This window comes from Littorina saxatilis, linkage group LG4 (assembly GCF_037325665.1).
Source record: "Littorina saxatilis isolate snail1 linkage group LG4, US_GU_Lsax_2.0, whole genome shotgun sequence".
NCBI classification, from domain to species: domain Eukaryota; kingdom Metazoa; phylum Mollusca; class Gastropoda; order Littorinimorpha; family Littorinidae; genus Littorina; species Littorina saxatilis.
Window position 1 is genome coordinate 35,435,588 of NC_090248.1, and position 21,858 is coordinate 35,457,445.

Here is a 21,858-nt window from a genome sequence, read left to right on the forward strand (position 1 = left end):
GGGTCTAATTGTTTTTGGGTTCATCCCTTTATCAATCAATCAATTAATCAATATGAGGCTTATATCGCGCATATTCCGTGGGTGCAGTTCTAAGCGCAGGGATTTATTTTTTTATTTTTTTATTTTTATTTTATGCAATTTATATCCCGCACAGTCATATTCAAGGCGCAGGGATTTATTTATGCCGTGTGAGATGGATTTTTTTTACACAATTCATCACGCATTCACATTGGCCAGCAGATCGCAGCCATTTCGGCGCATATCCTACTTTTCACGGCCTATTATTCCAAGTCACATGGGTATTTTGGTGGACATTTTTATCTATGCCTATACAATTTTGCCAGGAAAGACCCTTTTGTCAATCGTTGGATATTTAACGTGCACACCCCAATGTAGTGTACACGAAGGGACCTCGGTTTTTCGTCTCATCCGAAAGACTAGCACTTGAACCCACCACCTAGGTTAGGAAAGGGGGCAGAAAATTGCTAACGCCCTGACCCAGGGTCGAACTCGCATGCGCTCGGAAGTGAGAGGTGCGTTACTACTCGGCCACCCAGTCCTTTAAAAGGACCTAAAGGCACTACTCTTTCGTTCCTTAAATATTAGTTATGTACCACTAGTGGCATGGTACTTGTCAAACTTACTCAGACTTTTTATTTCTACCAGACAATCAGCAACCTGGGAGAACACAACGAGATGTGTTTTCCGACCAAGAAAGAGCTGGCCGACAAAGGGATCAGGGTCTATGTCACCACTCTTATCACGGCTGGGAGGTATGCTGTCATGTTGTTGTTTGGTGTGGTGGTGATGATGTGTGTTGTTTCTGCTGTTGTGTGTTGTTGTTGCTGTTGAAGAAGTGTGTTTCTCAACGAAGAAAGAGCTGGCTGACAAAGGGATCAGGGTATTCTTATTGTTGGGTTTTTTTTGTGGTGGTGGTGGTGCTGGTGTTGTTTCTGTTTCTGTTGTTGTTGCTGGTGGTGTTGTTGTTGCTGTTGTGTGTTGTTTTTGCTGTGAAGAAGTGTGTTTCTCAACGAAGAAAGAGCTGGCTGATAAAGGGATCAGGGTTTACGTCACCACTCTCATCACTGCTGGAAGGTATTCTGATTGTTGTTTTTTGTGGTGGTGCTGGTACTGGTGTTGTTTCTGTTGTTGTTGTTGCTGTTGTTGTTGTTGCTGGTGGTGTTGTTGTTGCTGTTGTGTGTTGTTTTTGCTGTTGAAGACATGTGCTTCCCGACGAAGAAAAAGCTGGCTGACAAAGGGATCAGGGTCTATGTCACCAGTCTTATCACGGCTGGGAGGTATTTTTATTGTTGTTGTTGTTATTGTTTGTGCTGGTGTTGTGTGTTGTTGCTGTTGAAGAAGTGTGTTTCTCAACAAAGAAAGAGCTGGCTGACAAAGGGATCAGGGTCTATGTCACCACTTTCATCACTGTTGGAAGGTATGCTGTCATGTTATTGGTGATGGTGGGTGTGCTTTTATTGCTGTTGAAGAAGTCAAGGGGTAGCAGCTAGTGAACCATGCTTCTCAACATGAAAAAAAATTGTGAAACAAACAAAGAATGACAGCAATCAAAACAAGAGTGATTTTATTTTTGCCTCCCTCTTTCTCCCTGCCTCAACCAATTAGAGAGGTTAGGTTGGTGATGAGACAGTTCGCACGGTCTGACCAGTCTTTCTCTTTAGCTTTTTTTGCCCCAGTGTGTTACAGGTATGTGTTTATGTGCTTTGTTCTGCACTTTTAAACAAAATGAATTTTTAGTTTTTTTTCTAACACAAACATCAACATCAACCCAAGAACAAAACAAAAGTTGCTCTAATTTTGCCCCCTAGGCTGGTGTCAGCAGAATTTGACCGAGACCACTTCACACACGTGGTCATTGACGAAGCAAGCCACGCGACAGAGCCTGAGAGCTTGGTGGCCTTCGCAGGCCTACTGTACAACAGCGACACAGCCAACACCGGCAAACAGGTGGTACTGGCCGGAGACCCACAGCAGCTGGGGCCTATACTACGATCACCCTACGCCAAGAAGTTCAAACTGGGTAAGACAGTTTTCGTATATATATATGAAAGGAGGAAAGCAAAGGTGTTTGGAGAAGACAGGATAACACTAAGTGAGAGTATTGTAGAACCCATCATCCTGGCTCAAGAAAGAACAAGTCGCGTAAGGCAAAAATACAACATTTAGTCAAGCTGTCGAACTCACAGAATGAAACAGAACGCACTGCATTTTTTTTCACCAAGACCGTATACTCGTAGCATCGTCAGTCCCCCGCTCGTGGCAAAGGCAGTGAAATTGACGAGCCAGAATAGCGCGGTAGTGGTTGCGCTAAGCAGGATAGCACGCTTTTCTGTATCTCAATTCTTTTTAACTTTCTGAGCTTGTTTTTAATCCAAACATATCATATCTATATGTTTTTGGAATCAGGAACCAACAAGGAATTATGTGAAATTGTTTTTAAATCGATTTCGGTATTTTGATTTTAATCATAATTTTCATATTTTTAATTTTCAGAGCTTGTTTTCAATCCGAATATAGCATATCTATATGAATTTGGAATCAGAAAATCATAAAGAATATAAAGAATAATATGAAATTGTTTTTGGATCGTTTAAAAAAAGAAAAGTTTTAATTACAATTTTCAGAGTTTTAATGACCAAACTCATCAATTAATTTATAAGCCTCCAAGCTGAAATGCAGTACCAAAGTCCGGCCTTCATCGAATATTGCTTGGCCAAAATTTCAATCAATTTCATTAAAAAATGAGGGTGTGACAGTGCCGCCTCAACTTTTACAGAAAGCCGGATATGACATCATCAAACACATTTATCGAAAAAATGAAAAAAGTATCCGGGGATATCATTCCCAGAAACTCTCATGTAAAGTTTCATAAAGATCCGTCCAGTAGTTTAGTCGGAATCGCTCTACACAAACACACACACACACACACACACACACACACACACACACATACACACACATACACCACGACCCTCGTCTCGATTCCCCCTCTATGTTAAAACATTTAGTCAAAACTTCACTAAATGTAAAAACGGGCAAGGAAAAGTTAATAAAAGAACTGTGTTCTGACGTTATGTGGGACACATGAAAGTGACACATTAAAGACATATATAGGTGTGTATGTAAATGTAGAATTTTTTAAAATACTGATCGCATACAATGTGGTTGTGTAACCTGCGTGGCTTTGTTCTTGATGGTTTTTCAGCCTGACGAGTTAATGTTGGTACTTTAAGAAATGAGGAGATTGACATTATTTCAGATTCTTGCATAAAGTATGAAAATATATCAATATTCCTTGTGACCTGTGTACAGACATGTCTATGATGGAGCGCCTGATGAACAACCCGCTGTATCGTCGTCGCTCTGCTCCGGGCCCTCAGGACGGCCTGTACTACGACCCGCTGCTCATCACCAAACTCATCAGGAACTACCGCTCCCATGAAACCATCCTGCGCGTCCCCAACCACCTCTTCTACAACAATGAACTCAAGGTATGCGTGTTAGCCGCATGCAGGGTAATATATCCGAATTCAGATTTTTTTTCTTGAAAAGAAAAACACTATTTAACCCACAAACTCGCCGATTTGTGTACATGTAATGGCGCAGCATAAGCTGAAGTTAATATACACCAAATATGAAGTAATTTGGTCAATAGATGTAGAAGTTATTAGCATTTTTTTGGGGGGTGACCCTGTACAATAGACGTTTTCCAGAAAGAACTCTGTCAGTATTTTCAAGCGAAGGTGGCAGACTAGTGCCCCACACGCTGAGGCGAGCTAGTCAATCCGAGGCAAAGCGACAACACACCGCTGATTGGCTGAGACCTGACATCGTGACGATCGACGTACTCTGATGTGTATGTTATCCAGTGTGCGTTCAAAATTAAACCCTTTTCTTTCAAAGTATACTCATCAGAGTTCATGATTCGTTGTGGTAGTACTCGCCGGCCCGCTGACAATATGTTTGCCTGAGGTCACATGAGTTGGGCTTGAGGTCATGTGAGTTTAAAAGCAAAATTCATCCAATTCCAATTTCTTTTTCTACGTTTTGCTCTAGGCGTGTGGACTGCCAGAGCTGACTCACATGATGTGCGGCTGGGATCATCTAGTCAACAAAAAGATCCCCGTGGTTTTCCACTCCGTCATCGGCGAAGACCAGCAGGAAAAGAACTCCCCGTCCTTCTTCAACGCCCACGAAGTCGGCATCGTCATGAAATACGTTGGCTGGCTGGTCAACGAGAAAAGCCCTGCAGGTACCAAGATCAAGGAGGAGCATGTCGGCATCATTGCCCCATATCGCAGACAGGTATGTTATGCTTTGCTGGCCTTGTTGTTTTACAAAAGAAATTTATTTTTTGCTGTGCTACTCCACTTTTCTTTGGGGGAATTGTTTTAGTACTTAGTATGTTTGTATAATTCTCAGATCCACATTTTTTTATTGACAATTTGTGCAAAGAATGTTCCGCGTGATTCAAGTTTTTTGTTTTGTGAAATCTACATTTATCTTTTATGATGCAGTGGATAGATTATTTTGCATTTTTACTCTGCAGACAGGATTTTCAGTACCTCTTGATGGTGAACTTTAGGTCAATGTCAGAATGTCACCCCTGTTGATCCAATCAAACAGGACAACATGTATGTTACTGGAGTCATGTACCCTTCATTTCTACTACAGCGGTCTGAAAATGTTCGCATGCACGCATAGCTTAATCACAGCATTTTTATACAGTAGAACCTCCATTTTAAGACCCCCGATTTAAGACTCACTCCCTTTTAAGACCCTGTTTTCTCAGATTTTCTGTTCATAACCTCTGTAAATTTACCTCTATTTTAAGACTCCCTCCTATTTAAGACCTGATTTTTTCAGAATGTTGGAGGTCTTAAAAGGGGGGTTCCACTGTAGCACATCAGGGGTGGGCACCTGTCGCATTGTCGCATTTTTTTGCGACAAGGGAAGCCGATTTTGCGATAGGCGAAATTGCGACAAGTTGCGACAGAGTGCTCTTTTTAAATTTGCTATGTGTTTTTTTCCCCAGATCTATTTTAGCTGATTCCAAGGCTACAACAGTGAGTACCAACAGGTGTATGCCCAAGTGTATTGACTGGTATGTTAAGGGGGCAAACAGGCGATTTTCCACAAAAATCAGTGACAAAATCTGCTGCCAGAAACTGGCAATTATCACCCTCAGAATGCACCAGATTGTACCATTTGCTTCCTTTTTTTCAAAAAATTTCCGGGGGGGCATGCCCCCGGACCCCCCTAGCAAACTAGGCGCTTCGCGCCGTCGACTTGGCGCTTCGCGCCAAGTTCTGCTACAAACAATATTACTTTTGCTACAAGAAAAGATATTGTGCCCACCCCTGCACATGTATAACAGATTCCAAACTGTATTAATGTCACTGTTCTGATCTCTGTGCATCTAGGTTCAGAAGATCCAGACTGAGCTGAGGAAGCGCTCCCTGCCAGGCATCAAGGTGGGGAGTGTTGAGGAGTTCCAGGGCCAGGAGCGCCAGGTGATCGTCGTGTCCACCGTCAGGAGCAACCCGCGCTACCTCACCACAGACAACAAGTTCGGCATCGGCTTTCTGCAGAACGACAAGGTTGGCTTTCTCAGATATACCAATAGTTGTGGTTTCATTGTTTTCTGTTCTATCAGGTGGTGGACACCTGTGTTGTTCCCACACCAAGAGGACAGTTGAACCAGGACTGAAAATACTATCAGGTGGTGGACACCTGTGTTGTTCCCACACCAAGAGGACAGTTGAACCAGGACTGAAAATACTATCAGGTGGTGGACACCTGTGTTGTTCCCACACCAAGAGGACAGTTGAACCAGGACTGAAAATACTCTCAGGCTAGGGAATTCTTCTCGGATCCGCAAATTTCAGAGGAAACCGGATTGTGTTTTTGAGGAAGAAAAATAATCTGAGGACAAAATTCCAATCTGGATGCAAAGATCACTGTTTGCATAGACTTAGTACACAAGTCCTAATCAATGTGCTATGGTACACTGTCCAGAAATAATGGCATTTCCTGCCAGGAGAGGCCTCCTGATACCCTCCAGTAATGCCTAAACTTTCGGCCAGGGCGTTGCCCCTGCACCCAACTAAGACCTTGGTAGCCCCTGGACCCTGTCCTATTTTGAACCTCTCGTGTTTTGTTTTAGCGTTTCAACGTTGCGGTGACAAGGCCGAAGGCACTGCTGGTCGTCATAGGCAACCCCAACATCCTGCGTCACAATGCCAGCTGGAACGCGTGAGTTAAATTGTCATTGTTTATGTCAGTACTATAATGTAGTTATCATGACATGGCATTGAATAAAGTTGAATCAGTTGTCAGTTTTTAGATGAACTCTGGAAATAACTCGGGTTTGTATGGGCTGTGAAAGAGTGAATACCCTTGCTTTATTGAGGCAAACTGTCCACACATGCACCTTGTCCACGTGTTTCGGACACACCCCTCGCTAGTGACTGGCATTTTGCTTCAATGAAAGCAAGAGTATTCAATCTTTCATAACCCATCATCACAGCCATTTAGCAGCCCACCATCACCACCACAGCCCTCAACGTCACCATCACCATCATTACCACCACATCTTCTCCACCACAGCCATGAACGTCGTCATCATCATCATCATCCACATGATCATCATCATCAATTCCACCACCATCTTCACAACCACAGCCCTCAGCATCATCATCATCAACATCATCATCATCATCATTTTCACCACCATCTTCACAACCACAGCCCTCACCATTATCGTCATCCACATCATCATCATCATTTCCACCACCATCTTCACCAACACAGCCCTTAACATTATTGTCATCATCATACCACCCCCACCCCCACAGTAAGATGATGGTCATCACAATCACTATGTGTGTGTTCCCTGTCCAGGTTTGTTCAGTTCTGCAAAGACAACCAGTGCATGGTGGACCCCCACCTGGACCGTGACAAGGATGACAGCTACAGCAAGCTGATGGAGCAACTCAAACTCCTCAGCTTTGAGGAAGATGATGGTGAGTGAATACAGGGTGATCCAGTGTATGTACGTGTGTCTTGAAAGAGAGAGACAGAGACGGAGAGAGCAAACAAGCTGATGGAACAACTCAAACTCCTCAGCTTTGAGGAAGACGATGGTGAGTGAATACAGGGTGATCCAGTGTATGTACGTGTGTCTTGAAAGAGAGAGACAGAGACGGAGAGAGCAAACAAGCTGATGGAACAACTCAAACTCCTCAGCTTTGAGGAAGACGATGGTGAGTGAATACAGGGTGATCCAGTGTATGTACGTGTGTCTTGAAAGAGAGAGACAGAGACGGAGAGAGCAAACAAGCTGATGGAACAACTCGAACTCCTCACCTTTGAGGAAGATGATGGTGAGTGAATACAGGGTGATCCAGTGTATGTACGTGTGTCTTGAGAGAGACAGAGACGGAGAGAGCAAGCAAGCTGATGGAACAACTCGAACTCCTCACCTTTGAGGAAGACGAGGGTGAGAGAACGTTTTCTCTGCTGCATACACGAATTTTTTTGTGTTGTTTTCAGTTGATGTGTGGAGTTTGAGTGTGTGTATTTGTGCCTGTATTTTACAATGTAAAGGGGGGGGGGGGGAGAGAGCTGAAGGTGAAAGAATACAGATGAGCTCATGTAGTCTTTGAGGTTAGGTAGCTTGCTTTGCTCAGAGTATTTCTGTCTGTCTGTCTGTCTGTCTATCTCTGTGAGCAAAGCTTTTAAAACAGAGTTCACACACTTATTCCAGTGCACAGTCTCTGTTTACAAGTTGTTTTTGCTCCGTAGATCTTTGAGAGACTAAAGGCAGCAGAAAATAACAAAAAGTAATTGACAGTGTGCCCACAGGATAAGTGCAGACCAGGAATGCCATACTTATCTTGCACAAGTTCACGTACAACATGAATGTTTAAACTGTCATGCCATAGTGTTTGGAAACAAGTTTAAGACGGTAAAGAAATAAGTATTCCAAAAGTAGCATTGTCTCAAAGTTAAATCGTCACTGGCTGCACATTCAAATTTGTTCGAAGGTAGAATCTGAACCTACTTGTTGTAGATTCCATTCTTCGCGTAATTCTCTTTCTCTAATTTTCATGTTTATCTCGGCAGAGCTTGGAGTGGTCGATCATGCCATGGTCAGCGTTCTCAACAACGATGAAGCGGTCAACCGTGACCTCTTCCAGTGAGCTACCAACAATCGGTCAGCCCCAGTCGCTGATTCATGACAAGCTATGAAGCCAGATGTGACAACAAGTTGGCAAATTTCTTCTAGATATGGTTGTGATGGGATTGGCAAGTGATCACAGCGGAAAGAATGTGCAACCTGTCAAGACATAGTTGTAGACGACTTTATTATCTTAAATGAGAAATTCATGTGTGGTGCATATCATGACTTTAGATAATATAAAAACATAACGTGAAAATAACATCCCCCCCCCCCCCCTAAAAAAATTTAAAAAAATAAAAAGCAAGTGCCTTTAGTTTTAAGCTTTACTGTTTTTGGAATTCTTTTATTGTGAGAGATTTGGAAATATGGTGGTGGGGGGTGAGAACTGGGAAGTTTTGATTTGGTAAAAGTTTGTGATATTCATGTCTCCTATTATTACATTTTCGTTTGAGAAACTGATGGGAGATGTTGAAACAGTACACAGTTAAGAGATTTTACTGTTCTTTTTGTTCTTACTATTTTTATTTCTTTTACTTGTTCGTTTTCCAGTTACTGATGATGGTGCATGGCTTGTTGAAAACTTGTCACTTTCACTGCCACAGATATGTCCAGGCTTTTACATGTGCAGACCTTGGAACCCATACGATTTTTCCGTATTTTTGTCGAGAATACGAACAGTACGGTCAGTGGGAAAAAAAATATGACGAGAAAAATTCCTATACTACTTTTTTTCACAAGCCCATCCCGAAGCCGATCCAGTATTTTGACACAATATTACAGTTTTTGTCAGTAAACATTGAAAAAAGCTTTTTGTTTTAAATGTATAGGTAAACTTAATAAACAGTGCTATGGACGCATGTGAAACATGTTTTAATCATGGATGTTCAAATGCTGTGTGGAGTACGCTCATTTGTCTGAAAATACACCAAGTTTGTTTGAGAATAGTGCGAAACAGGGGTTCCCAGGTCTGCAAGTGATAAGAACATCCTTCTACATAGATACGTGTCAAAGATCAGCCGTCTGTCTGCATGTTCAGAGTGAGAATTTGTTGCTGAATTAATTTTCTAAATGACACCTATCCATCTACTTAAATACGTGTCAAAAATCAGCCGTCTGTCTGCATGTTCGGAGTGAGAATTTGTTGCTGAATTAATTTCCTCAATGTCACCCATGTTAATCAATGAAATTATTTCAGCAAAACATTCTAGCTCTGCACAAGAAACAGCCAGGCCTTTGCTTTTTTATTGTGTCCAAATGAATGGATGTTCTCATTGCATGTACAAATCCTGAGAAGGTATGTGGTACTGCACATGAGTGTGTACAAGAAAGGATTGTTACTTTAACCACAGCTAGTTGAAAAGTGTGTTTTGATGGTGGAGTAGTTATTATGATCTTAAATCTGGTCTCAGACATATAGCAAACAGACCTGTTTACCAGTACGATTTGGGCGTATTTTGTACGCCAAATTATTATCGGTACGCAAATACGCGACACACGCACAAAATACGCCAAAGAAAAAGTCTAGAATACGTTTTCCGGTGTTGGTGTGCTGATTACGGGATGGTACAACCGATACCGGTTTCGGTCGAAGGGAAATAACCATGACAGCGAGTCTTCAGCTGTGGAAACCTTGTTCAGTTGTTGGCACGTGCGATCGTCTGGACAATCGTGGCAAAATGAAGCGGAAAAATGTGCCAGTTTCGGATGACTGTACCAAATCTAAACAGCAGAAGCAGCAGATTTTCTTGGAGAAATATAAGAAAGAGCCAGGAATTGTGGAGTCTACTATGCGAAAAAGTCATGCACACTGCAAGTATTGTAAATCAGATTTCTCCGTTGCCCATGCTGGGAAATATGACATCGAACGACACTGCAGTTCCAAAACTCACCTGGACAAGGTTGCTGCAAAGAAATCCGCTGAAAGCTGCCAAGGAATTATGAAGTTCATTCCCGCAAAGCAAATCCTGCCAGAAGAAAAGGCTGTAGTCCGTGCTGAAGCAATGTTTTCTGAGATTATTGTAAAAATGAACTTGCCACTGTCAACCGCAGATGTTATTTCACGAACTTCATCTTTTCATTATCAATCTGTTTGGAAGACACTGGTTATAATGCTATAAACTGACAGGTAAATAAAATTGTTTTATCCCTGTTGTATTGGAAGGGGTTAAATTCTGAAGGTGTTCACAAGACATGCTATTCTTACACAAACACGTTTGCACTCACGCGTACATTTTCCCTAGCCCATATGGCTTTGCTTGCAAAGTACACCAACTTTTTGAAAAATACACTCAACTTTTTGGGAAAGTACTCTTGCCTCGGGTTTAGGGTAAACAGGTCTGAGCAAAGCATCAGTATTGGCTTTTATATGTACATAGCAGTTTTTTTAACATCTACAGTATCCATGGTAATCTGTTGATTATACTTAAGTGTGTTTGTGTGTGTGTGTGTGTATGTTATACACGTATGTGTTTAAGAAACACTTAATTCTATTATGCAAAAACTGTTTTTGTGGTCAGGTGTTTTGTGAAAGTAAACTTAACAATTATACAGAAATGTAAACCACTTCAACAGGCCTCAAAGTTCTTGTGCAACGTTATTTTAAATATTGAGAATAAGAGTTTATCATCATAGCGTTCTATCTGAGTTGGCCAGTTGGACAGTATTCCACACAACACTGTACCGCTTAGATCATGCATTTTTTAATTATTTTCATTTTTATTTTTATTTTAGCAAGGTATAAGGATTACACTTTAAGCTTATTTTCATCATTCTGTCTCTGTGCTGGAAAGGTGAATAGTCTTCAAAGTAACGAGTGTGTGATTGTATTGTCTCTGTTTGTGTTGAGGTAGTAGTTTTAAAGCATTTTATATGATCTACAATTTCTAGAAGTGTTTTTGGAGTGAATTTTATCAGTCAAATTGTTTAACCTTTTTACCATAGTTTTGCCAATAATATGCAAAAAGAATATGTACATACACATGTACATACTGTTACTGTTTTACCATATATCATTAGAAAGTGATAATCTGTCCATTCCTGACATCAAATGTTATGTTTCATGATTTATATTTCTTGACATGCTTGTGCACATGCAGCTGAAGAATACAACTTAGTCTCTCGTAGGATGTCTTTTATACAGCTTTGTCATGGTACCTTGATGCCATTTAAATCAGTTAAGCCCACATTTGTAATTGGTGTTAAAAAAAATGCTGGCACAATGTGCATTTTTACATTTATAGTCAAACCAGTAAAATTTCAGTTAAAATGGAGATTTCATGTCTAATATCATGTATTAAATGGAGTTTCAGTTTGTGAACATGATGTTCACAGTTACTTTTGTCAATTTTGAAGGAAGAGAAAGAAAAAGGAGGGAAAGAAGATTACAACAAAATCAACAAAACAGGAACAAAAGGTTTTAAAACATTGAAATAAAAAAAATAGCACAAGAGAAAACAGTTCTTTTTGTACATAAAGCAGTTCAGTATTATAAAGTACTCAAAGTGACGCCAGGTAGGTAACACCACTGACAGTAAGACCACAGATATTTTGGGTATTTTTTCCTTTCACGATTTCCAAGGCCATGTCGGTTGAAAATAAACATGTGTAAATCTTGATGTGGATCAAAATCTGTACAAAAATAAATCTGCCTGTTTCCTTTTCTTTTAGTAATTTGCATTTCAGATTTATTTTCTCCAGAGACTTGCACTTCTTACCATTCCAAACAGGTTTGACATATCTGAAATGAACATCAGTCATACAGATTGATAATTCATGCAAGTTTTTTCTTTTTTCTTAAAGACATAAAAATTGAATGTTTATTAGTGTTTATTTTGATTATTCAGCAAATCCAGATTTTTCTTGTAGAATCAGTACTTTCCTATATTTGTTTTTCATGTCATAATCTTACACCCATGGAAGGCAGCTTTGGTGTTTTTCACTCATGCAAAACCTGTACATACCAACAACAGTTCCCGCAGTGGGGCACTGCGGTTATGAAATTAAAGGCCCCTCCTGTTTTTGGAACCGCAGGAGCTTTCTAGTTTGCTGTTAGGTAGATTTTTGGTTCCTCTTTCCTGTCATGCTCTCTTTTTCTTCATGAATTCTTTTCTTTTTTCTGCCTTCTTGCTCATTCACCTGTATTTTTTCCAAAAATCTCTTCTCTTGCCGCTTGTCTCGCGATTCATGTATAGTTTAATCTGTTAGTGTTCTGATGTAAGTCCAGCAGTAGATAGGTTAAGCCTATTTTAACATACTGGAAACTGGTAATCTTCCAGTAGGTATTAATTTAGTTTTACTAAAGCCTGCTGGGACACAAGTAATGGGTTAGTGCATTTGTAAACAGGAATCGCTTGACAAGTGGCCCCCTTCATCCCCCCCTTCCTCGTCCTGATATGGCTCTGCGTAGTCGGCTGGACGTTAAGCAACAAATAAACAAACAAACAAACAAACCTACAACAGTGGTTTACAAGGAATTAGTACTGTTTGTGATTGTCTGTCTGTCTGTCTTGTCTTGTCTGTCTTGTCTGCTCGTCTTTCCTTTATTTCTTGAAAAAAAAATGTCATGTGTCAAAGTGGTTTAGTGGCTTGTTCTTCGTTCTTCCTGTGCTAGAAATGATAATTGTTACAAAATAATATGTGCTTGTTTTACTCTTCTTTGCTACTTGAGCAGCCACATTCCTTGGGTGGATGTTTTATGATTGAAGTTTATACTGAATAGTCCAACACATCCCTAATGAATATCTTCTTCTTCTTGTCGATCACTCAGATGGAAACGCGGGTTCTCCGCGCAAATGTTGCCGTGCGCTGTAGGTCGTCTAATGAATATTAATCTTGTTGACAATGCATTGTTTTCTATTTGATTTTGCATGAACAAATTCCCAATGAAAGAGTATAATTTTTCTAATGTTATTTTTGAAGGTTTTAAATGCAGCAACTTTTAAATTTGGAGTCTTATGTCATGTCTACATACATTGTCTCCTTTTGTCAGGAGTATATGTTTGTGAATATTGAACATATCATGGTTGAAATTGTTGTACATGTACATTTTAAATTCGAACTAAAGAAAGCAATTTTCTGTATGGCAAGACTGGTTAATACAGTGTTGGAGATATTGTAAGGCCACAAAAAAGTAATGATTATGTTGGATTAGGGTAACCTGACCAATTCTTTTATTTTCTGCCAACCCTACACATTTCCTGCACGACTCTGAAGAGAAAAAACAACAACTGAGGTCCATAGGTAAAGGAACATTTGGCATTGAATGGAAAATGAACCGTGTGAGATCCATTATCCTGTCAGTTTGCAAAACTAAACTGAAGATGTTCAGCTTTTAGGCCTGAAAGTGGCGAGTATTTTACTCGCCATTTAACTGGCAAGTAGAAATTTTCATCTACTCGCCAAATGCGAGTAAAGTTGCTAAAACAAATTGTTGGTTTGGCTAGTAAAGTTTGCTCTCTGGCTAGTAAATTTTCAGAATCACTAGCCAAAGGTGGGAACACCATTTGTTTGACTTTCAGGGCTGGCTTTATGTAAAAAACAGAAAACAGAAGGGAAAAAAGAAAACAGAAGGGAAAAAAGACACTTTTTATATCATGTTGCCTTGACCCAACATTTTTTTTTGTTGGCCTAACATTTGCAAATCAATCTGCTCATGTCAAACAATTCTTTTGACCTTGTCTCAGCTAATCACTTGCTTTACGTAAAAATGTGAATATTCATTGATTTGTTGTGAATATTGGATGATGAAATGCCGAGTGACCAGAAACAAAGATAAAATAGAAGCCAGCCTTTAGGTAACATTCATTTTTACCTAGATACACCTGTAATACAAACATATTGGGCTGTGTGCATGAAATTACTAACGTACAATGAAATTATTTTTGTTTTTTACATTTACGATTTTTTCAATGTTTCTTTGGGCTGGGGAGTTTTCCAAAAAGGAGTTATCATTGTACCCAACATGTGTAACAGGTGTACGGAATTTTGAAAGTTTGTTAAAAATGAATTTCTGATTAAACGTTTTTATCATCTGTGTGTGTGTGTGTGTGCATGTGTGTGTGCACGTGCATGTGTGTGTGCGTATGCGTGTAAGTGTATCTGTCTGTGGATCTGTCTTTCTGTCTTGTGGCCTGCTTGATATTGTCTGTCTGTCTGTGAGCTGGAGTAGAATTGATAGTGAAGCATATGTATTTTGATTTCAATTTAGTTTGATTTATTTTGTTGCCTGTTTGTTTAATGTAGAAGATGGTTCTCGGGGGTCAGACGGTAGGGTACCTTTAAATGTGATCATAGTGAAGTGTCTGTTCAGTGTCATTGTCTAGTGTTCTGTGTTATCGAAGTCAGAAGTTGAGTGATAGGTTATTGACCCCTTGGTCTCAGACACAGGCACATGTCAAATGACAAAGATGGTTGGAGGGGTGGGGTGGAGGATAGCTCTCCTCCTGCTTTCTACTTAGAAGACAGGGGAGGAGCTCTCCGCCCCCAATACACACACATGCATGTGCCTGTAGTTCAGATTCTTCATTATGGGGGGGGGGTCTTTGGCTTTCCCATCTGAATCATGTTCTCTTACTTTACGTGTTCAGTTATTGCTTACTCTGCAAGTATTGTAAGGAAGTTTTTGTGGTAGTTTTCGGTTTTGTTTTGTTTTGCGTGTTTCTAAGCTTAGGGTTTAACTTGTCTGTCCGGGCATCTGTCTTGCATATTTGTTTCTGTGAGTCCGTCATGGTGTCTAGCCTTTCTCTCTCTCTCTCTCTCTCAGTCTCCCTCTCTCTCTCTCTCTTTCTGTGAGTCTGTCAGGGTGTCTAGCCTCTCTCTCTCTCTTTCTCTCTATCTCTTACTCTCTCTCTCTCTCCTAGTAGTAGATTAGTCCCTCTTTAGGGCGAGTGCCAGATGCAAAACAGCATATCAATGCTTATTCTTGTAACCCTCGAAAAATAAAGAATTCTCTCTCTCTCTCTCTCTCTCTCTCTCTCTCTCTCTCTCTCTCTCTCTCTCTCTCTCTCTCTCTCTCTCTCTCTCTCTCTCTCTCTCTCTCTCTCTCTCTCGTTCAGGCTTTGTCTCTGTCCTTCCGCCCCTGTTTCCTGTGTCACAATATTTGTGTGCATGTATGTTATATATGAACGTATAGCGTGTCAGTTCCATTGTTCCATTGTTGCTCGGGGTTTTAATTAACCATGCCAGCGTTCCACATGAGTGACAACATTATCATTGCATTTGTGAACCACCGCCGAGAGCTGACAATTAAAGCGGACATTTGGCCTTGTGTGGTGCAGTGTCAGCAGTTTAACGTACATGCAACAGGTTTAAGAATAAATCATATTAGCTTTGCATTTTGCTGTATGTGAGTGTGTGTGTTGGAGTATTTCTGTGTGTGACAGTGGGGTGTGGCAGGGATGCGTGAAGTCACGGACGCTGAGCTCTGTATCTGTCTCTCTCTCTGTCTCTCGATCCCTCTCCCTCTCTCTCTCTCTCTCTCTCTCTCTCTCTCTCAGTCTCTCCCTGGCCCTCTCAGTCTCTCTCTCTCTCTCTCTCTCTCTCTCTCTCTCTCTCTCTCTCTCTCTCTCTCTCTCTCTCTCTCTCTCTCTCTCTCTCTCTCAATATGAAGTTAATGCTTCGCTTGTTCCCCCCTCTATCTATCTCTCTCTCGATCCCCCTCTCTCAGCTCTCTCATTCTCTCTCTCTCAACATATATGAAGTTATAGCTTCGCTTAATTGTTTCCTCTCTCTCTCTTTCTCCCCCCCCCCCCCTCCCCTGTCTAGTTTGTACACACTATCAGTTCAGCACTCTGATTTATAAAACCGTTCAATATCATTATATGATATATCAATACTATGTTTCACTGACTCAGTCCGGCGAGTTGAAGCCACTGATTGTCTAGTTTATCTACGTGACTGTTAACAGCAACTTGAGTAAGCCTACTCAAGTTACACACAGGTAGGCACAACTTACAGCATCAGCAAAGCTCCTCTCAGTTTATAGCTTACCTCACATGACAATTCCCACCTCACCCCCAAATTTTGGGGTCACGACAGAAAGGGGATTCCCCGTGGCCCCGTTGCGAGGGCCAACAGCTAAAAATAGCCCTGTGACCTCAGCAGCGTATTTAGCTCTTCCGGACTGGTTGGGATTTAGAGAGCGGCGCTTTGATTGGCTGTGGTGGATTATGACGTATAAGTTGTTTTCAACCACCGATTCGGACCTGTCGTAGTCAAATGCGTGAAAAGAATACAGTATCATTGTTGTAATTAATATTGAATAACATTTGAGTTACACATGTGTGCTTTCATCGTGACAGAAAGTCGCATTTTATTTTTCAGGAACAGATTGTTTCGTACGCTTTCAGTGGTAAAAAAACATGGTATGTCATTTTTTAATTTCAGACGAAGATCACGTGTTCGTTTTTTGTTTTTAAAACTAACTTTCCATGTCAAAACTTGTGTCGACGGTAAAAAAATTGGTCAGAAATCTGATCACTTTATTTGCTCTGACTAAGAAAATTGCATTTCGGCGATCGCATGTATGACCTTATACGCAGATTGAGACAGTCGTTTTTTTCTTTCTTCTGATCAATTGCCGGTCAAATTCAGCCACTCGTGTTGAATTCCATGCGTGGTACTAACATTCTGAGCTATTTTGACATGAATTCTGAGTTAGAAAGTGTCCGTTTTCATTCCATGTTGTTATTAAAGTGTGGATTTTGAAAGTTATTCAGTCGCTTTACGGGCGTATTGGAGTTGCCGTTTTTGCCCCGCTCCTTTGTTGTTGTTGTTGTTGTTGTTGTTGTTGTTGTTGTTGTTGTTGTTGTTGTTGTTGTTGTTGTTTGTTCCCTTGTTTGCAAGTTTATTTTTGTGTTTGTTTGTTTCTTTATTTCTTCATGTTTTATGCCGTTTTAAGTTTTCTTGATCCAAGCCTGGTTGGCCCTTTTCAAATTTAAACAAGTTAAAAGTCACAGTTGGGTAACAACTGAAAAAGTGTACTTTTATAAAAATATTTTTGAAGCTAGATCTTCGAAACTTGACACGCTTCCAGGGTTTTATTACTTCTGGACATGACGTAAGTCTGGCCGGGGCAAGTTGATCCCGGTCAAGGTTTAAGGTTATTGTTGGGTCAAGTTTGGGCCAGTCAGTAGAACATTATCACTTTCTTCAATGTTTTTAAAGCCTTTCTCTAGAGCAGCAGATAAGTTGTGATTCATAATTAGTCTGGCAAACTTATGACGAAGGTGAGTCGTATGAGCATTCGCTCACCTTGATTTTGTACGACTTTGTTTTCATTAAACTTCAACTTCTGAATTCTACAAAGGCAGCGTTTTCATTCAAACACAAGGCATTTAAAAATTGCAAAAGTTTAATTTCGGACGTACATATATATATCCTGAAATTCAGCAAGCGCTGTCCACTGGGCCGGGGTGCACGGGGTTGATTTTATTAATAAACTTAGTACAACGTGTGAATTGTTTTGTGGGACCAAAGATAAAAATGTGTGGTGCGGATTGATTCCCACAAAAAACCCAGCTGTATGTGTATCAAAAGATATTTGTTATTTTATTTATATGTGTATTTATCAATATATTTATTTATTTATTTATTTCAAAACTGAAAGAGAAACAATGTTGCTTGAGGAGCCCCCCCCCCCCCCCAAAAAAAAAAAAAAGAGGGTAAGTCAGTTTGTCTTTTCTTCTCTACCTGGGGGTGGGGTGGCTTGATATGGCGTGGGTGTGTGTGCAGGTGTATGCATGAGACCATTCCGAGCGGGGGCTGCTAATGAAGCTTACTACAAAATTCAAGTAAAAAAAACAACACATTGTGCAATGTGTTAATGTTAATAAATGCTAATGTTAATCAGAAATTGAAATCTTTAGGTTTTAAATGCATGCGTGTTTGAACGTGAACGCCGCCTTTGTAAAATTCTAAAGTTGCAGTTAATGACAGAAAGCAAAGCCCTAAAAATAAAAAATAAATTAAACCAGGAGCAAATGCTCATTTGACTCACCTTCTTTCGGCCAAGTCTAAGCACTCGATGTCTACGACCGCGCTGCCCCAAATCCCGTTCTGTGTCATCCTCATCTTCAGTGGGTCGTCTCCATTTCTTTGTTTCCTTTTTGTAATCTTCTCCGGTCGGAGTTGAACTCAGTGAGTACGTGCGTGTTAATAAGCAACAATTGCTTTAGGTGGAGCCTACCATTGAGAAACAACATAATGAAAGTGAAAACAAATGATTACATGTGACCTTTTTCTGTATTCAAGGAGTGCTACGCCGTAAGAAATGAAAATCCAAATAGGGCATTATCCGCTAGTTTTTAAGATAACTACTGAAACTTCAATATGGGGTATCAAATTTTTTCACACAAATCATTACTGCATAAATGACTACTGTGGATGATTACACAAACAAATCAACAATCAAATGATCACATCTGAAGATAATAGTGCAACCAAAGATAACACAAAACCATCGTTACTTTATCAGAAAATTGAGGGGGAAAAACATAACTTTTTACGCACTTTGCACTAAATTTCAAGCATGAAGCACAAACAAACATGAAATCAGTCGAATGTGTAAAAGTGACATTAAATGTCTAAAACTTTGTTCCCGCCAAAATCAGGTATTCCTTTTCCAGTTATGAATACCCCATTACGCGCTAAATTCTCGGAACAAATCATGCTGTTACAACCCCTCCCCCCCCCCCTCCCTCCCTCCCCCCCCCCCCCCCCCATGAAAGCTAAAATATGTGGTATCAGACATGTGCAAAAAAAATCACTTCTGAAAAAACCAGCAAAACTACTTGTATAAAGAAAAAAAATCGATTTTACATCGGAAATTGATTAATACATGATTTAAATCTTTTTTTTTATAACCGCTGTCTTTTTGTTTTGTTTGTTTTTTGGGTGAGTTACCTATTTCAGTTTTACTGCAAGGGTATACTCCAGTCGGATAAACCATAGCCCTCGATTACAAAAACCCACTCAGTCTGTCCCTCCAATGCAGTTTTTCTCTCTCTCTCAAAGTACTGGGTGTGTGTGCTTTTTGAGGGGTCGCGCGGGACGATCCCTCTTCTGTAAATGGTTGGGAGAGGTGATATGGATCGTCGTTGTTGGCTCACGAGATCAGTTACCGTTTGTTTTGTTTTGTTTTTCCTCCTAATTTGTGCATCTTCACAACTTTTCTGTTTCATCTGTCATACATGGTGTCAATTGGAAAAAAGTGCACTCGAGAAGGTTTTCACTTGAAAAACAAAAACAAAAAAACAATACCCTTTCAACCCGTATGGGGCCCCACATAATGTTAATCACATTCCAACATGTGACAGACTGACAAATCGACCCAATCCTTTCGTTCTTCGAGAGAAGTTTAGCGGGGAAACCTTTTCAGTGCCTCAGTGAAACAGACGAATCAGTCTATGTCACAGTGCTAAAGCGGGCAAAGTGTTTACAGGCGACACTGGATGGATTTATCAAGACTCACAGCCATATTGTTTGACCGTTTCTGGAATCTACAAATATCGGAACTTAACTATTTTGCGTTTGTTTTAGAATGTGTAATCAGACACCATACAGAATAAAGTTATTCGACATTGATACACTTTTTCATAACAAGAACACGCACTACCCATAGTTGAAGGCAACACCATAAGCCGAAGGATTGTTGTTGTTTTCACTTCATGTCAATGTAAGCTTCATGAACATAATGTAATACATAAATAAAACATTGTTTTAAACCAACAGTACGATCGAAGCACATTCTTCGATCACTTTCTCAAAGTCTATCTGCGCTGAGTCAGTCACAGTTCTGCTTACCTAGCTAGCTGCAGCTCTGCCAACAATCTCAAACCGTACCGTACCAAACAGCACATAGTAATAGCGTCAATACAACCAATCACAATGTCCAGAATAGAATTGTATCTTATTAGTCAAGCGCATCACAATCTTACACTGAGCCAATGGCTGGTCCCAATCGTATCCTTTAACCACAGGTATCACTGTATATACAGTGATACCGCCGTTTCAAATACTCTGCAACACATGTCAGTTTTGTAACCCAACGAATACAACATGATTGTGTCCGGCGTACATAACCGTTTCTTTTATTGTAACACAGCTTCGACCCCTGTTGATTTTAATCAACCAATTTTCTTGTGTGTCACTGAGTGTGTTTGTCTTTATCTCAGTCACTTCAAGTTGGTGTGCGTATTCGTATTTTATGTCCGCCCGCGTCTGTCTGTGTTTGCGTTTTTGTGCACAGTCAGGATCAGCTTCAAGTTATAATTTTTACTCCTCCCGGTAAGCCGAAACGGGTTGTTTCAGTATCACAAACACTCGATAAATGTATCCGCTGAGTCACCACAGGAAATACCTACCCGGCGAGGTAATCAGCAGGTGAACAATTCACCCAGCAGTTCTGAATTTTGAGTCAACACTTGTTTCTCTCTCTTTCTTTCCCAGCTGATCATGAAATTATGACGTGACTCAGGTATTTAGGGAGCTGTTGTTAATTTTCATGATGTGATGTCGATGATTCGGTGACTTAAAATGCATTCTGCAATGGTCGGCTTTTTGTATTGCTGTTGGTATGAATTGTCGTCATTCTTTTACTATAGTTTGAACAGGTGCCACCAAGTTTTGCTTCCACTGAACAAGAGGGAAACGATGCGGTGACCGTGGGGGCGGGTGGGGACGGGGAGGAGGTTTCAGAGTGTGTATGTGCGAGGGGGGGGGGGAGATGTCTGTCTCTCCGTCTGCCTATATCATATGCACGCGTCTGAGTCCATATATATATGTATGCTGGGGTGAGTGGAGCAACTTTTACTGCTGAAGGTATATACGTTGAAAAGACTGCCTAACATTGTAAGTCTGGTAATTGCCTGTGTCTGACGATTTGCACCTTGTATTGTTGAAAACCTAAACGAGCAGGCAAGCAATCTTTTTTTTCCCAGCGAGGTGTATTTGTGAGGACAATAACACTTTTAAAAAAAACTCACCCTCAGACAGACAGACAGATAGACAGACAGACAAACACGTGCACACCTGCATACACACAGTCTATCAACGCTCATGAAAGAAAGCCGGGAGTTGAAAGGGGGAGATGAGCCTTCACTGACGATTCGCAAGCAGCCGATAACAATTGCTAATTGTATATCCCCTTTTGAAATTAATTACAATTTTGCCCAGCTTTAACTTGAACAGTTTTGCCAGTATTCATTCTGTCCCGCAAACAGGTGCACGTAGCCATATATTGGTTGAAGGGATGTTTAATAATAAAATTAAAAAAACACAGCTGCACACATTGTGTGGTGGGCTAAGCATAAAGATACTACAAAAAAAACGAAGAAGGGGAAAAAAAGAAGGAAGGGAGAAAAAAGAGAAAGAAAGGAAACGAAGAAAGATTAAGTCAATCAACCCTGCCGGAAGAGCGTCGATAAAAAGAAACATAATATTATTGCAAAACTCTGCTAGAATAATTGTCATGTTTCAGATTTTTTGTAAAGAAAAGACAGACTCGTATACATATCAAAATATTATTATATAGTCAGAAAGAAAAAAAGAAAGAAAATATAACTCTCCCTGTCATGTACACGCATAAGTTTTTTCTCAGTAACATTCTCAACATACATGATGCACTACATTCCAAACGCTGAACCCAATAAACTGTA

At 40.4% G+C, this 21,858-nt stretch overlaps 1 protein-coding gene across 2 annotated transcripts in view; it reads left to right on the forward strand.

The window, feature by feature from the left end:
* The window catches only part of LOC138964600 (putative helicase mov-10-B.1), a 34,077-nt gene extending 19,842 nt beyond the window's left edge, over positions 1–14,235 (forward strand). For both annotated transcript variants that reach the window (XM_070336599.1, XM_070336600.1), the window contains 8 exons: positions 667–773; positions 1,830–2,041; positions 3,334–3,512; positions 4,078–4,326; positions 5,445–5,621; positions 6,188–6,276; positions 6,925–7,046; positions 8,149–14,235. In XM_070336599.1, coding sequence (XP_070192700.1) covers positions 667–773; positions 1,830–2,041; positions 3,334–3,512; positions 4,078–4,326; positions 5,445–5,621; positions 6,188–6,276; positions 6,925–7,046; positions 8,149–8,225 — 1,212 coding nt within the window. In that variant the 3' untranslated portion in view covers positions 8,226–14,235. The remainder of the gene's footprint in view (positions 1–666; positions 774–1,829; positions 2,042–3,333; positions 3,513–4,077; positions 4,327–5,444; positions 5,622–6,187; positions 6,277–6,924; positions 7,047–8,148) is intronic.
* The last annotated feature ends 7,623 nt before the right edge of the window (positions 14,236–21,858 follow it).